The 16,311-nt window shown below is 48.8% G+C and overlaps 7 protein-coding genes and 1 non-coding gene across 8 annotated transcripts; 5 read left to right on the top strand and 3 right to left on the bottom strand.

The window, feature by feature from the left end:
- Window positions 1–295: 295 nt before the first annotated feature.
- Window positions 296–983, bottom strand: L228DRAFT_26857 (hypothetical protein). Its single transcript, XM_018335159.1, has one exon. The coding sequence runs from the start codon at window positions 871–873 to the stop codon at window positions 388–390; it is 486 nt and encodes a 161-aa protein (XP_018185936.1). The 5' UTR covers window positions 874–983; the 3' UTR covers window positions 296–387.
- Window positions 984–4,895: 3,912 nt separating this feature from the next.
- On the top strand, window positions 4,896–6,239 carry L228DRAFT_213480 (putative 20S-pre-rRNA D-site endonuclease nob1; the record flags this gene model as incomplete). Its single annotated transcript, XM_018329987.1, has 1 exon — window positions 4,896–6,239. The coding sequence occupies one exon, from the start codon at window positions 4,896–4,898 to the stop codon at window positions 6,237–6,239; it is 1,344 nt and encodes a 447-aa protein (XP_018185935.1).
- A 213-nt stretch (window positions 6,240–6,452) lies between these two features.
- On the bottom strand, window positions 6,453–7,392 carry L228DRAFT_250064 (Nop10p-domain-containing protein). The gene is made up of 3 exons (XM_018333236.1): window positions 7,190–7,392; window positions 6,989–7,038; window positions 6,453–6,724 (listed from the first exon to the last, which is right to left on the bottom strand). Exons 1-3 carry the CDS (start codon window positions 7,312–7,314, stop codon window positions 6,699–6,701), a joined length of 201 nt encoding a protein of 66 aa, XP_018185934.1. The 5' UTR covers window positions 7,315–7,392; the 3' UTR covers window positions 6,453–6,698.
- Window positions 7,393–7,622: 230 nt separating this feature from the next.
- On the bottom strand, window positions 7,623–8,332 carry L228DRAFT_250062 (hypothetical protein). Its single transcript, XM_018333235.1, has 2 exons — window positions 8,093–8,332; window positions 7,623–8,023 (listed from the first exon to the last, which is right to left on the bottom strand). Exons 1-2 carry the CDS (start codon window positions 8,262–8,264, stop codon window positions 7,830–7,832), a joined length of 366 nt encoding a protein of 121 aa, XP_018185933.1. The 5' UTR covers window positions 8,265–8,332; the 3' UTR covers window positions 7,623–7,829.
- A 169-nt stretch (window positions 8,333–8,501) lies between these two features.
- L228DRAFT_285087 (ribosomal protein L27) lies at window positions 8,502–9,955 on the top strand. Its single transcript, XM_018336301.1, has 2 exons — window positions 8,502–8,844; window positions 8,938–9,955. The coding sequence occupies exons 1-2, from the start codon at window positions 8,568–8,570 to the stop codon at window positions 9,498–9,500; spliced, it is 840 nt and encodes a 279-aa protein (XP_018185932.1). The 5' UTR covers window positions 8,502–8,567; the 3' UTR covers window positions 9,501–9,955.
- Window positions 9,956–10,230: 275 nt separating this feature from the next.
- L228DRAFT_t115 lies at window positions 10,231–10,326 on the top strand. The gene has a single exon. It is a non-coding gene; the product is annotated as a tRNA-Cys (tRNA).
- An 844-nt stretch (window positions 10,327–11,170) lies between these two features.
- L228DRAFT_250060 (hypothetical protein) lies at window positions 11,171–16,104 on the top strand. The gene has a single exon (XM_018333234.1). The coding sequence runs from the start codon at window positions 11,552–11,554 to the stop codon at window positions 15,620–15,622; it is 4,071 nt and encodes a 1,356-aa protein (XP_018185931.1). The 5' UTR covers window positions 11,171–11,551; the 3' UTR covers window positions 15,623–16,104.
- L228DRAFT_26818 (hypothetical protein) lies at window positions 15,713–16,191 on the top strand. Its single transcript, XM_018335089.1, has one exon. It carries the CDS (start codon window positions 15,803–15,805, stop codon window positions 16,061–16,063), a length of 261 nt encoding a protein of 86 aa, XP_018185930.1. The 5' UTR covers window positions 15,713–15,802; the 3' UTR covers window positions 16,064–16,191.
- Window positions 16,192–16,311: the final 120 nt, after the last annotated feature.

Raw genomic sequence — 16,311 nt, 5'->3', positions numbered from 1 at the left:
CAAAATGGCAGTACCATCCTCCCTGATGCCAAATATTGGGCCGGTCGAGCCAAGAGTAGAGCGACATTTAAGTCCATCAATTCGAATATAGAGGTGACAACAAAATCCAAGCGCCATTCCGCCCCTGGTTCATTTAGTGTGACATGGACTTTGGTATTATTCATAGCTGGGTGTGCTGGATTTAATGCTGTCATTCCAACCATGAGTGGAGCTGCGCGGGACGAACGGAATCAACCATTGGTTCCCAAACTTTCTATAACTTTAGCAAGTTGATGGACCATTTTCCCGTATGATTGTGCTGCATCAGTAAATGGAATGTAGAAGGTACAATACGAGCTCCTTTCGTTGGTTTGATCAAGCCAACTGCAGCGTTCATCATGCCGCGTCCTAGACCGAACGGGAAATGGCAAATCCCATAATTCTTCTCAACAACGAATCGCCGAACTGCTGGACCGTGCAGATCGGACGGAAAGGGATAGCAAGACCAGCCAGCTCCGTAGTAGGTGCACTATAATGATCTGTGCTCGGTAGGCCGTAGCCCGAACTGCTGGTCCATGAGCCCTGCCTAACCGATATGGTCTCCTTTAGGGGGCCTTCTCGTAGCAGACTAGGGCTGGAATGGAAGGGGAAGAATGAACCGTATTGCGTGTGTAAGGCTTCAATCTCATATCGTAGGACCGCCGTTGAGGTCTTGCAAAACCCTAGAAATCTTGGATCTGCATCTTTTGCGTCGATTATTTTGTTCAATGTCTGTCGTCTGGAGGGAGTGGTTGCCGTTGGAAATATCTCGGCTTTCAAGCCGCCGGATTTTGAGAGAAGACACGAAACCGGACACCTGCATTGCCGACGATTAGAGGTAGAAGACCTGAGCATGCCCTAGCCAAGGCACGGAAATGGAACAGAACGGCTGGACGCGCCAGCAGACTATGTCCCCTATTGATGTTTGAATCAAGGGGTCATTTTAAAGTTGCTAAATACCTGCAGGTTACCATCGTGCATGAAGCCATCAGCGAGATGGCCGACTTCGTTTTCCAGCTTTGACATAAAGCAGACGCCAGCCCCAGCAGCCTATGCTTTGGGAGTGGCGGACCGCCCTACCTTCTGTGGCCAAAATAAATGCGTGCCTGAAAATGTGAGGGTGACGGAGGGGTGCAAAGCATTTTCGAGGCGAGCGTGGACAATAAGATTTTGCAGAGGACATTCTGGCAGATATGTTCTTTCCGGTGAGAAGAAATCCCTAGCCTCGATTTCGTTCCAAATAACTGAGAGAATGTGAAATTGCAGGCAAAACGCGGACGGGCCCCGACCCAGTCAGCTAGCGCAACGCAATTTGAAAGGCAACGTCTTGTCAAATTAGCAAAGCAATAGATCTCTGGCACGAAAGAGAAGAGCAATGCCACCACCGGAAAAGGGGCCAGTCTGCGTCTCAGCAAGGGAGAGAGTATGTGCCGATCAGAAAAGAGACGGTGCAATGCAATCTAGATTGACGAAAACTAAATCGAGAAATAGTTAGGGCGCCGGCAGTCAAGCTCAAAAGCGTGCACCAGGATCTCGGAGCGTTTAAGCCGCAGCGGTTCGGCCCGCAGGGACACATGCATGGAGCGCGAACCATCGAGCCGCGTTCCAGGTCTCCATATCCGGATCAACCATATCACTGGCCGAAGTATACCCGAGAATATGTTTTCCTGCATGAACTGCTCGTGGTGCTGCAAATGCAAAAGAGGGAAAAGCAATAATCAAGAGAGATAAAAAGACATATCTGAAAACGAAAGACGAAGCATAATTAAAACGGGTTCCTTTTGTATGGCAAAATTGAGTCAAATTTGGTTGCTGTGCTGACTGATAGAGGATCGAGTAGGAGCAATTTCCGTCTCAAGGACTGCTTGAAGAGGTTGTACTTCAAACGTTGTAACGCCAAGCATCATTTCAATCCTTCTTGGAATCATATAAGAGCAAGTTTATTCTTGGATTCTATCCCGTTCTTTCCCAATTCATCATGAGCAAAGGTTGACAAGAGAGGTTTCCAGGTACCATGTCAAGTCTCGCTCGCCCGGAAACTCTGTGAAAATTAGTGCCTGGGAATGGACCAGTCTCTTGCGGATGATTGGTGCAGCTTGACTTTGAACAGTAGCCTCAGAGCCACACCGTCCCAGATCAGGTTCAATGCAGCTCACATCGATAGATGCCGCGTTGTTCGTGGTTGAATTAAGCTGAGCTGCGCAAACTCGCTAGGAGAAGTTGCTCGAGTCCCTGAGGTAAGTAGTGCCGAGTCCAAGCTATCGGAGCATGGTTGAGCAACCACCACGGCGCAGGACAAGGGGGGACGAGGCAGCGAGGCAACAAGGCCTAGCTTGCCTTCCCAGAAATCTCCGACAGCTGCGGCAATGGCTCATCCCTGTAAAGGGGCAGTTCCATCGGGTGGTTGAGAAAGAAGGAGAAGCTCCCCAAGTGGCCACCGCAAGAACAGCTTAGTCATCGAACGCTGCCCTCATCCCCCTTTTCACCAACTAACTGACCAATGTTGTCGCTGATGTCGGTCCGATAGAATGCGAGGCGGAAACTGTGCCATGGCAGACGCAGGACCTGCAGCTTCGAGCAGGGTATCCCGTCATTTTGCTTTGCTCAGATGCGCCACGCTAGCAAGTCATGCAAACATTACAGTCAATCATTATCGCATTGGGAACAGTCTGTCGAAGTAGTCGCTGTAGGCCAGGCTGTGACCCGATGGACAGAATGTGCAGAAGATTACTCAATCCGAAGCCAGAAAAAGTCTCCACGGAATGGGTTACTTGCAGTGGAGCTACAGGACGTCTTGCTGGGTCTCATTACACGAGATGAGCAGTTGATTTAAGCTTGGCTCAGGCCCTTTTGACGTGGGTAAATATCCCCTGCGAAGAGCAATTGGGGTGTGTGCTTGGCAGGGAAGCCGAATCGAACTCCGCTCGCATATACAGCAAGCGTGGCATATTTCGAGCTCATCCCCCTCTCAATTGCAGCAGTCTGGCAAAATTACTTGTCAGCTGAGACATCAGCGACAGCATGGAAAATCCAGCACTTACGGTAGAGTCGTCCTTGTTTAGCAGCTGCCCCACACTCATTACAAATTGCCCATTGATACTTATAACCTTTCTCGGACAATGCGCTCGCAGTCGCCAGCCGCGAGAGATTTGGCGGAACAGTCAACAGCGCAGAAACTGACAACCATGGCGTGGGAATCTTTCTCACAGCTATGACCTGCCTCGAAGCAACATTCGCAGAGATCAAACATTCCGCAGCTACGACAATTTTAGATGTTCATCAGCTCCTGTCGTGCAAAAGTGCGGTACTGAAGGAAACTCACGGTGGCACAGTCCTTGGTGTTGTGGCGTAGGGTCTCGCCAAGCAGGAAACCCCTGAAATTCAGCGGTAAACTATGCGGGAAGATCCGCAGTGTAGTTCCACCTGAACTTCGACCCTTGAATGTGCTTAAGGCGATCTCAACGATACATCGTTGCACTTATTGGACTTGATGCTTAGAGAGACTAAGATAGGCCATAATAATGTGATAAACAACATTTCCCAGGCAGAGGTCTACGCGACTGCTGCTCCTCTATATATCTGGCAGCCGAACTAAAGAATTCCAGAAACCACTGTATGCTATATCAATTTGAACTACGCTACAGGAGTATCTTTTTGTTCTCTTGTGACCAAAGCATTACTATTCAGAGAAAAGGCTCGGTGGAAATTACCCATGTTGTTCTTGGCTCTTGTTTCTGCTGGTTGCATGCGGAAACATGTCCGGCATTGGCGCTTATTCTTCTTGGCGAGAGCCTGAAAATGGCGGCAATTCTGCATAAGACACGTATTCGATCGTTAACTAGCTCATCACGGTTGGTTAGATCCCCCTTTACCTACGGTTACTGAATCAGTGGTCTCCCGCTGGCGCCGTTGGCGATGTCACATTGTTCGGCCCCTCCGGGACTCCGCGCCTGGGCCATGTATCTTTGCAAATACTCCTCCGCCTCCGCCATGTGTCTAGACTTGATCTCGCGGAGATGATATTGAAGATGATGACTTGATTCTTCGAAACCAGTGAGGTTCACTCGCCAACTTAGCGCGCTGCTTTTTCAGAAACGGATACACTTCATTCTCGACAATGACGCTTCAACTGCATCATTTTCACTTGAAAGCGGTAGATCTACTAGTGTTGGGTTTTACTGTAGAACCATCCCACCACGAGTATTCTTTGCAAGAAACAAACCGGCAGATCAGGTTTCTAGAAAGCTTTCGGGTCGTTGGGGATCGAGATACAGTAAGACTTAGGCCTGTAAGCAGAGGTACTAGCGCTGTTAATGATGCCAGCACTATAGCGTAGATTCAGGCCTTACTGGGGACATCATCCTGCTACGCAAATAATTTGGTGGCCATTGATGAGAACGGTTATGTCAGGCCAGCCCAGCCGAACAAAACAATTAACAGAAGAAATCACGACTGAAAGGCAAAGAGCATGTGACAGCCAGCCAACCTGAACTGTTTCGTTCCAGATCTCGCTGTAAAACCACATAATGACAGCATTATTCAAGAGCCTAGATTATCGAGAAGGACATGAAATCATTATTTCTAAAGTCCATCAATCTCAGCGGGGTCAGCCAAATAATTAGGATCTGGATATAGAAGATTACTGATGTTGATGTCAACGATGTTAGCGGGGCAGAGTTGCGTTGTTGGACGTTGTAACGAGCCGTAAAATCTTTCGAACGAGCCCCTCGGAGGGAAGGCGCGAAGGCGGTGAGAGAAAAAGATCCACCAACTCTTGTTCAATCCGCAGAATTTCCTCGACAAACACCCCCGCACAAAACCCTCCTGCCACCACTTCAGATATACTCAACCCAAGGAGATATCTACTTGAAGTAAATATGGATACTCCGAAAAAAGTCCACACTGTCATCCTTGATGCAGGACCGATCATCAAAAATGAGCCTGCCGTGTCGACGCTTCTCGCCCAATCTGAACAACTTGTCACTGTCCCCTCGATCATTTCCGAAATTCGAGACCAGGCAGCACGGACAAGAATCGAGACTACGCTCCTTCCATTTCTAACTCTCCGGCATCCGAAGCCCGAAAGCATCAAGTTCATTCAAGATTTCTCACGTCGAACCGGTGATCTGGCTGTTCTGAGCAAACCTGATATCTACATCCTCGCATTGGCCTATGAAATTGAGTGCGAGCGAAATGAAGGCGATTGGCGGCTAAGAAGGGTTCCTGGCCAGAAGCGTGTGAACGGATCCCCTCCGGTGAAGAAGACGGAAGGCGAACAACCCGCTGCTGAAGGAGATCAGAAGGCCGAGGCATCCGAACAGGCTTGCACTGCTTCAGAGAGCGCTTCTGCACAGCAGGAACCCCAAAATGACGAGACGAAAGAAAAGCCGGAATCGGAACAGACACCCTCGAATTTGGCCGCGGATACCAAAACTGCCACCACGGAACAAATTACTCAAGGATTAAGCGACACCCATATTTCGTCCGAAGCCCAGAACGAGCCCAAGTCTATTCCTGAAAAGCCTGCTGAGGAAAAATCTGCTGCCAAGCAGGAGGTAGAGGCGGACTCTGGATCCGAATCTGATGGAGGTTGGATCACACCTTCGAATATCAAGAAGCGGCAGGCTAAGGATGCCGAGACCGCCGTTGCATCTGGCCCCGAGCCCAAGACGATGCAAGTGGCAACCATCACGTCCGATTTTGCTATGCAGAACGTTCTTCTGCAGGTAAATCTGAATCTTCTTTCACCTTCCTTGCAGCGCGTCAAGCAGGTAAAGACTTATGTCCTCCGCTGCCACGCCTGCTTCCAAATCTGTAAAGATATGTCGAAGCAATTCTGTCCCAGGTGCGGCAAGCCGACACTAACCCGCGTATCGTGCACCACAAACCAACAAACGGGCGAGTTCAAGCTGCATCTTAAGAAGAACATGCAGTGGAACACACGGGGCGAGAAATACAGTATCCCGAAACCCGTTGCCGGCTCTGCTAACGGCAAGATCACGTCTGGTGGCGGCAAAGGCGGCTGGGGACAGTCCCTCCTCTTGGCCGAGGATCAGAAAGAGTACATTACAGCAAAGACGACGCAAGAAAGACAAGCTCGCCGGGAGAGAAACTTGATGGATGACGACTTTCTGCCCGGTATTCTGACGGGGGAGAGGGCTTCCAGCGGTGGAAGGATCCGGGTTGGAGCTGGCAGAAATGTCAATTCAAGAAAGAGGTAATTAAGGCCGCGATTATGGATTTTGGGAGGATTTTTAGCTTGTTTGCGTGCATTGCATAAGTCTTTTGTGGGTAGTCATGATAGGATTTCTTTTGCTATTTCGCTTGAATTCTTGGGCCCTTGATATCGTTGTCCAATCAAGGCGTTGGTCAGATTTGGGAAAATTCGTACACTTGTCATATACGTTATGTAGGAATCACAAAAGCATGATTTTGAGGTTTAAACAGAGTCAATTCATTGAAAGAAAAGTCAAAAACGGTCTTTTTCCAGGAGAGATGCGAAGGTGGACGGAGTAATTCCATGCCTCTCTACATGTTATTCTGAACACCCGGTATAAACAAAGCTTTTCGAGCCATCTTCGTTCCCGAACACCAACGCCCAAAAAAATAACTGAAGGAGATTGTTTCCCAACCGCCTGCCTATTCCGTCTTTTACGTCACATTGAGGTGTCTGGAAAGATTTAGGAGGTGGCAGCCTTAGCGTTGTCTGTGTGCGAAAGGCAGTCAGTATCGGTTCAATAATAGGATAAATCCTTCCTGCGCCATATATTCAAACAAAATGTGATTCCGCCAGTTCTGTCATGCAGAAGACCAACGGGTCTTGTAAGACGACGTAGCTGCCCCGGTAGAGACTCCTGTAGGTATCGCAGGGATAGTCAAGACCTCGGAGCCCAAGAGCACAATTTGTCTTATAACCCGCCCGGATCGACCGAAAATAGAAATCAGAAATAAGAGAAAGTCTGGAACGTACTCTGCTGCGTCAGAAGCAGACCGTAGCGCTTCTTAAGGGTAACCCGATGTCTGGAAAATAACCCGCATTAGCCTGTGCCAACATACTTTTTAAAGAAAAAACCCTGCACTTCAAACCGCATTGACAAGATATTCGCGCATAGGGTCTTGAGAATGCGGCTCCAACTCCAAATGGTTTAGAAAAATCGGTGTAAAATCTCACCTTGAGTACTTGTCGTCGGGAGAGAAACGGGCAGGGTGGGCGGACTTGGTGACCTCGCCATCCTTGACCTTCTTGAGGGTGTAGACGCGCTTGCCCTCGGGCGACATAGTGTACATGAGATGCATATTGACGGCTTTTTGGGAGGGGTTTTTCTGCGACGGATTGAACGAGGACGTTGGAGGTCGAATATTTTGCGATGGCTGATAGATTTCGGTAGCGCTTCATGGGAAACTTTTGACGGAGCGGCAAATCTATGGTTTTCGCCTATATTTCCTTTTTCGGACACGTCCAGCTTCAGCGTCCAAAGGCCAATGACGGATATGAGAGAAGCTGCCTAGGCTGCATGACATGAATTTATAGGAGATATTTACTTAAATTCAATATATTTGGTTTAAGAGACTCTTTAATTATAGTTTTCAGTTGAATATCTATCCTAGGAAAAGCCTCGTTCGGTGGTCTAATTGAGGAGCACCAGGCGCCATGAGCATACGCCAGGCTCAGAATCGAACAACCGCCTGCTCTGTGCTGCAAAACGCAGTGCTAATGAATCCAAATAACTGCCTAAAGCTGGTTCAACTCCGGGGCCATGCGTTCTAAATCTATGCATATATCAAAAATGGCACGAGTGCCTTCAAAAAAATCATAATAAGCCCTTTCTAGCCAGCTCGACCTTGCGGGCCATTTCTCCTGCTTTGTATCCGCCTTTGGATGCGCAAACGGCACTGCCCTCGCCCAATTCGATCTTGTCTTCATTCGACGGCCATGCACAGGGGCAATGATGTGGGAAATGCACACACGAGAGAGTTCCCGGGCAAAGGTAGTTTGTGCAGTGGGCTAGATTGCGTCAGCGCAAGTGATCTTGAGACAGATGCCGAACCCAGGGAATAGCTCTTAGATACATACCTTCATTATATGTTCGCTGATACCAATCCGAGTCGCTCGCGACGTTCTGGGGCTGCGCCTGCGCATGCCCATGTCCGCCGCCTTGAAACATCTGCTCGAAGAATTGGAATTGAGCCTGCGCGCTGAGCGCAAGGCAAAGGAAAGATATTATGAGCGAAATGATAGAGCGCATATTTGCACTAATAACAATAAGCCAATTGAATTCAACTTGCTATAATATGTTTGACTGGTTGAAAATACAAGCCCCAGTGTAATAGTATAAATCAAGGTGGTTAATTATGCCAACCGTGTCGACTTCGATATACACTTGGCCCGTGCGCCACCAACAAACTCAGTGCACGTGACCGATTTCGGAAATCGCCCAAAAGATGTGGATGAACCGCATTATCACAGACTCTTGACAAGAGGTCTAGCTTCCACGATCGGGCTTTGATTGTCATCGTCCCTCAAGGCATTCGCCTGCATACATCCAATCATGCTTCTCCCCCGGGTAGGGAGGCCCTGCATGCGGGCAATTGCCCAACGGGCAACGAGCCAAACATCCTCGTCAACATCTTCATATTCCACCTTCGCTCCTGCTCCGCAAAGAAGTAGCAGCAACTCAGCCATTCTTTCTCGATTAAATTGGGCGCCGAGCACGAAGATCTCTCCGTCGCTGATCTTCTCTCGTAATGCCTCGCACGCACAATCCGGACGCGCCAATGGTGCCAAGGACGGACCCGGAAAGCGATTGGGTGCAAAGAAGACTGGAGGTACGTTGTATCTGCTTAAAACTGGTTTCTCTTTATCCATTCATTTCCCAAATGTCGAACTCTCTTGTACGAACCATTACTAAAACGCATCAGAGCAATATGTTATCCCCGGAAACATCATTTTCCGCCAGCGCGGCACCCACTGGTTCCCCGGCGAGAACTGTGGCATGGGCCGCGACCACACGATTTTCTCTACTGCCCACGGCTACGTCAAATACTACCGCGATCCCCTGAAGCACCCTAAGCGCCAGTACATTGGCGTTGTTTTCGACCGTAAAGATACCCTTCCATACCCACAGCATGCGGCGCGCAAGCGAAAACTCGGCATGAACGCCCTACCAATAACCGATGCGGCGAAGGCGCTGGATCCTGGCTTTGCTGATATTGAGGGTGCTGTCGACCATGACCTTGTTGCCAAGGGCAACACCGTCGTTGACGTTCGTCGGTCGAAGAAGTCCGCCCGCAAGGGCCGGCCGATGCAACTCGAGTTACGGCCCGGTTATATGTACCGTGAGGCTAACTGGGAGATTGGCCGTGCTGCTGAACGTGCTGGTGTCAAGACACCAAAGTTCAAGCGCGGCGACCGATTCGTGGCGTGGAGGAAGCTGGGCGAGCGGAAGCTCAGAAACGCTGAGCGACGTGGCTTGAAGAGATAAAAACTCGACCGCTTCAAAAGCCAGGAGTGGACGTATTGGCATTACTTTGAGTTGCGCCAAAAGTTATAAGATGGGCCTGAATGGATGTTCATGGCGCTGGAGCAGGACAAAAAGCTATGGCATGTTTGTCAGGAGGCGGTTATTTCTGGGCCACATCACATGCCCATAGGCATGGTATGGTTATATCTTGTCGCAATATTGTCCACAACTCTGGACCGGAACATACTATGTCGCCAATAGGGGAATTTCAATGCATCGATGTGGTGAATTCTCTGCTGTTATTTATACCTCCCAATCACCTCTTTTATGGGTTCATAACGCAAGCATTTAGACTCTTTTCATGTATTTTATTTTTGTACTCTACATTGCATTGTATCTCCATACAACTTTCGAATAAGGAAAATATTATATCGGACACGACTATGAAAAAGTACAGCTCAATGAAAATAAGGACCTGAGTTTCAAAATTCTGCCAAAACCGGGTTGTCTTCCCCATGTTCCATCAATGCGATAAGAAGTTCAGGAAAAAAAAGTCGGCCACAATCCCCTTCTCTTCTTCTGTGGAATTTTTACTTTTATACCCCGCGAGGAACTTCTTATATACCTGTGTCGACAGCGTCAGAAACGTCAAACTGGCTCTCGCCGAAACGATTCACCAGCGGGACAATTTGAGGATTGACTTGCATACAGGATATATTTCATTATATCCTCGGCTCTTTCAACAAGTACAGCCCTCATAACTCAGTGGTAGAGTGTTGGATTGCAGTTAGCCGAATACGGCTGAGCTACCATCCACAAGTCCGTTGTTCGAATCAGCGTGGGGGCTTAGCTTTTTGGGATTACTTTTTTTTATATAAAAATTTTTTTATATTTGCCTTTCTTAAGGATTCATAGTATAGGCCACTTAAAAGGAAGCAGGTCTGCTGCTCCATTTTTGGATCGACATGAATGCATGCCTGTTCAATGGGATAACAAAGGAGCATGCTGCATTATGTTTGGATAGTATGCTTTCATGTCAGCTTGAAATTACTTTAAAAGGTTTGAAGAATTACAATAATCATGGAACTCAGATTATCAAATTTTGAATTGCCTCGTCTTTTTTTTGTATTTATTTTCGGGGCTTTTGGATTATTATTTACGCGTGGTAATACTCACACATGAGTCCGAGCAAGCGTAAATTGATTTAGCCTGGCCAAAGATGCTCCACCACCCAGTTTTAATTTTTATTTATTTATTTATTTATTTTTTTGCAACCCACTTATTAGAGGATCTTATAATTGAGAAACTAAAGTTCTACAGCAAGAGACCAAAGATTATTGCTCAACGGATGAAAATAAAACCATTGAAACCGAGAGTAATGAAGGCGGTGCTATCGTTGAAGTCATTAAATGCGAGCACATGAACACGCGACACTGGACGTTACCCAATGCGGAAAGCAATTTAGACTGAGGCGCGCCTCACGAATCGAGGCGTCTAATTATTACAATTTGACTGAAAGAGCATTGACTAAATTGCATGTCCAACACTATACGGACGCAATGCAGCATGACAATGGATACGCAAACCGATAGTGTCGATTTTTCTCAGCTGAAAAAGGATGTCCTGGCCTGTATGACGGTAAGTTTGCCAACCTTTGCACGCGTCTACGGAGAAGAAACGTGAGGCGTGCGATTATGCATCTCTAGCGACTTGCATTGACCGCATCTTCCCTGTAGGATCAGAGGGAAGCGCGCCCGAATTTGCTAAGCCCCCAGAATGACCCGTTCAACTTCTACCATGACCTTGGGCAGGATCTATCATCACCAGGACGACTCGCCAACAATCGTCGCCGCAGCGATCAACTGGATGTGGCTCTGTGCGGACTCAGCGCACATGGCCCACGACTGTCGCCACAAGCCAGAAATCCCACAGATCGCCCGACACACTCCCCGATAGAGTCGGCCACAGAACAGACATCAATTGCGAGCGCGACTCAAGCAATCTCGAGATCGAGGCATTCCCACTCCCAGCCTCTCCTGCCTAGCACTGTGCAAGAGTCGCAGCATAGGAAGATGCCCCAGTCCTTCTCCCCTTCGGTCGGCGGCACCATCTCCGATGGCGATACCCAACCGCTTGGATCGTGGGTCTACAAAGAGTTTGCTGCAAATGCGGCGACTTTTAGCGAAGGGAATATAGCTGGAGAAGCTTACGGAGCGAAAGAGATTCGTACTTCGTCACCCCCGCAGACCCTCGATGATGGTACGAGCCAGATAGACCTGATGGGAGCCTTTGACGGGGGAAAGTCCCAAGCAAACAATACCAATGACAAACCTCAACCATATGATTCATTGGCCTTGGAGCGCGGTGGATTCATGCCGGTTACTCCTGGGCCGGTGCCAAACCATCTGAACTTTTCGGAGGAAGTCCAGAATTTGGCAGACACACCAAGACTGCCATTCGACATATTTGGTCGTAAGGGAGCTACGCCAAATGGTATCATGCCATTGAGCCAGTTATTCAAGCAAACACAAGCACCTACGTCTCCAGTTCAACATGGACCCTTTTCCGACCCTGAGCGACCATCGCCTGACATCCATAGAAAGTTCAATTCACCTGGCCTGGCTGCAAGTTCCTCGCCCTTAATGCCTGCGCCAAATCGGATGCGTCACATCATTGGCGAACCATCGAATGACTATGTTTCAATGAAAGATTCTCAGGCTGAACGTGACCGACAACAGCACTCCTCAGAACGGGACAACAACTCCTCTGACGACGAATTTGATTCTTGGGAGGAACGTCAAGCTCGGCGCCGGAGGCAGGCAAAAATAGATGCAAAGAATACAGAGGCTCTCAAGGCGATAACCGTCCCACGGCGACATTCTAGTGAACAGGCACAGGAGAGAAGCAGCGGGCGAGTCTCTGTCCAGAGAGAAGCTGAAAATAAAGCAAATTCTCAAAGGTCTTCCTCCGAGCCTGTTGATGGCAACAGTGATACGGAAAATGAGGGCGAGAATGGACTGCAATCTGATCCGGACGAGCAGGATATCGACCGAACTGAAGTGCAAATACCAGATTCCACAAATCGTGATCGAAACCATCAAGTCACAAATTCTCATGAGACACCCACTGTATCTCGCCATAGCAGGTCGACATCATTGCGTGCAAATGCATCGCAGCGGCGCTTCAAGGGAGTACATCAAAATGGAGCATTACATTCATCGTCCTATTCGCAGGATGATACGGTACAGACTTTTGCGGTTGCGGATTCTCAGCCCTCTATATCGGCGGCCAAAAGCCCCCTGGCCCGTTCATCACCGCCACCACCAGATACTCCTGCGCTACCGTCCTCTGTCGGGTCTTCTTTATTTGTTAGCCAGTCCCAGCCAGATATTCGTCTACGGGATGATAAAGCCCGCAAAGGAGAATATTTGATGCCGGCAAATATCATCAGCTCATCCCTTCCCCCGCCTCTTACACACAGCAGCCCGACAGAAAAGAGTACACAGTACAACAATGACCGCCTTTTTCGCGTTTCCGATGAAGTCAAGGACCAAGAAAGGCGCGGTGCGAAGCCAATGCTGCAGAAGGGCGGTGATAACCAGGGACCAAATATCAACAATATCATATCTGCTGGCACTGTTCCACACCATCCTGCGCCGGCGCAATTACCTGGATGCCATGGGAATTGGAATACTCCAAGTGGTTCACAGTGCTATTCGTCCAGTGTCGATCGCATCGATAATACAAACACAACCATACCGGAGACCAGTCCTGCGTCCAGCCGGTACCCACAGCAAGGTTCAGTTCCTGAGGTGAACAAGCTAGCTGTTGCTCGAAACTTCTCTTCACGGGCAATCAAGGATAGTGTCGAAAGCGCTGAAACCGATTCCTTTTCAACGTCTAAGAGGTTTTCGTTTCTACAAGGAACCGGAAACAGCGATTTTGAGACTGCAAAATCACATATCATGCCATCAATTGAGCAGGGAGCTTTGGAGGGCAGGAATCCGCTGTTAGCCTCAGAGTTTTTCCCTCGTCCGAGAAGAATGGGCGAGATTGCAGCAAGCCCCACGCCTCCACGGGATTCTCTGCCCGAGATAGACCTAGATATCTCTGTGATGTCCGAGCAGGACCACGAGTTCCAAAGGGTCATCGAGGGATCCTCACCTGTTGCACCCTCTCGTAAACGAAGAAGAGTAAATGGCAGAGTTCACGTCGCGAGCGAGATTGACTCTGACCCTGTAATGAGCTCTGATCCTATCCAAGCTCCAATGGACGCTCCGCAAGAACAAATCAGAGAGAATCTGGAAGAGGAGCTTCCAGGCCCAACCTCCAATAAACCAGAACCTCTTCAGGACGCTGCATCTTCGAAGAATGCTGCATACCCCAAGCGCGGGGGTTCAGCTTATCGCACCAAACTCGGGAAGAGCAATGCGAAGAAGATTAGACCTCCACAAAATCTGCCACCGGCAGCTCGTAACCCTGATATTGCACTAGATCAGCAATGCTCTGGTACGGAGACATTGGCGAACGGGCGGGAACAATCTGAGCCTCATTTCAATTCCGCAGCCGAACAAAGAACTTCGACTTACGGAATCCCAAATGGCTTGGTAGACGTAGCTGCAGCCGGTGACGAGCAAGTCCAGGCTCCAGATCGTGTCTTTGCCTTTTTCAATGGGAAAAGTCTTCCCGCATTCTACCCAGCGTCTTGCTTGTCAGTGTCTGTAGAACCTAAAATGCAGGACAGTCAGTATGAAGTTCGGTTCGATGATGGTTCTTTAGTGGCACTCGAGAGTCACAAGCTTAGATCGCTGGACCTTCGTGTTGGTGACTTGGTTAAAGTTGACTTCCCGAACCTCCGAAAGCAGAACTACGTTGTTGCTGGATTCCGCGAGAGGATGGACCTTACATCCCGCAACTCTACTCCTGCAGGGCAAACAGGCTCTGGAGCACAAGGTAACCAGCGCTATCCTATTACTGATATTCGCGGATACTCCACTGTAGCTCTCGTGCCAAAGATTAAGGAGAGCGGGAATCAGAGATCACCTTTGACAGAGAGCACCGGGACGATCAGCGTTCCAATTGGGTCCATTTACATCACCAATTCCATGTTTGCTCAGTTCAAAGACCGCCTGTATACCCCCTCAAGCAGAATTGCGTCCAGACCAAGCCCGGCCGTGGAGACTGCGGGACCAACGACTCCTTCATCTCGTTCGAGACGGACGACGCTGCTTCTGCAAAGTGCAAGCATCAAATCGGCAAAGTCAGAGATCTCTAGACCAACGAGTAATCTGTTTTCCGGCATGGCTTTTGCAGTGACATTTGTCGACGATGACGATGCCAAGAAGCGGATTGTTAGACACATTGCCGACAATGGAGGACGCCTCCTGGTCGATGGGTTCGATGAACTCTTCCATATCGACAGCCTAGAAGCTGGCAGCGATTCTGCTGCTGCTCGACCAAGTGATTCTCCGAACCCATTCCGGCTTACACCAGAAGCAGAAAAGCTGGGATTCGTCTGCCTCATCACCGATAGACACTCTCGACGCGCAAAGTACATTCAGGCTCTTGCCCTCGGCCTGCCTTGTCTCGCCGGAAGATGGATTGACGACTGCATTTCAAAAACTAGAATCATCGACTGGCAACCGTATCTCCTGCCATCCGGCGAGTCGAGCTTCCTTGGTGGTGCTATTCACTCCCGCATCCTTCAGCCATATCCTGCCGACACTGCCACGTTTGCTGCCACCGTTGATGCGCGGCCCCGGCTCCTCTCTGGCCGGTCCGTCCTGCTAGTCATGGGTAAAGGAAAGGCCGAAGAACGACGTAAAGCGTACTTGTTTCTCACATATGCCCTTGGGGCCAGACGCGTATCCCGAGCGCCGAGTCTGGACGCAGCTAAGCAGGTGCTTATTGCTGCAGAGACGACCGCTTGCCGCTGGGACTGGGTATATGTTGATGAAAAGGATAAAGGTGTAGAGAATGTCCTTTGGAGCGGCAACAACAGCAGCGAAAAGCCACGTGCCGGAAGGAAACGCCGACGCGGGGAGGCTCTGCCCCTGACTACGCCGTTTGAGAATAATGTCAAGATTGTGGGCGACGAGTTTGTCGTGCAGAGTTTGATCCTAGGAAAGTTGCTCGAAGAGTAACGTCACCTCGAGTTGAATATGGAGCATTCGGATTCTTGAATCCTCACACGACGTCTCTTGGCGCTCTCGTCAGATTGTATTCTTGTAATACGTCTTTTTCATTTCCCTCTCCGGCATATTCGCTTTCCTTGTCTCTCGCTGGCGAAGACAGGCAATATCCTCAATGTTTCTTTTTTTTCCATGTTTTCTTATGTCTCTTATTCCCGTTCCTCTCCATCCTTCTATCCTCTTCCTCTGTCTCGTTTCCCTTTGCTTGCCAGTCCTATTTTCCTGCATAATACCAATTTACCAAACGGCATGCTGCATTTTTTCCTGGGGATATCATTTATCACGGTTATGCGCATGAAGTCTATTATCTTAGTCTGCTCCGAAGTATACGCGGATCGTGTTTATCGTCACGATATGGTGGTTATGCGTATAGCTTTTTATCATCACAGCTAATGGAGAGATTTCTTTTCTTGTATCAGTACAAAAGCAATACGACTTTGTTATAAAATTAAAAGTGAAAAGTCTTTTTGTGGTTGGCGTGCAGATTTGTCAGTAGTGCTCTTTCAAGGTCTATCGGCTTGTTATGTTAGGAGCCGTAGTTTTAAATATCGTTATATATGTCATACACTGGTATATAGTTATACAGACCTTAGTAATATCCTGATTTCCTCCAGCGTTTTGATTTTGCAGACTTGATACTC

Source organism: Xylona heveae, assembly GCF_001619985.1.
Source record: "Xylona heveae TC161 unplaced genomic scaffold L228scaffold_10, whole genome shotgun sequence".
Taxonomy (NCBI): Eukaryota; Fungi; Ascomycota; class Xylonomycetes; order Xylonales; family Xylonaceae; genus Xylona; species Xylona heveae.
This window is presented reverse-complemented; position numbering and strand designations above follow the sequence as displayed.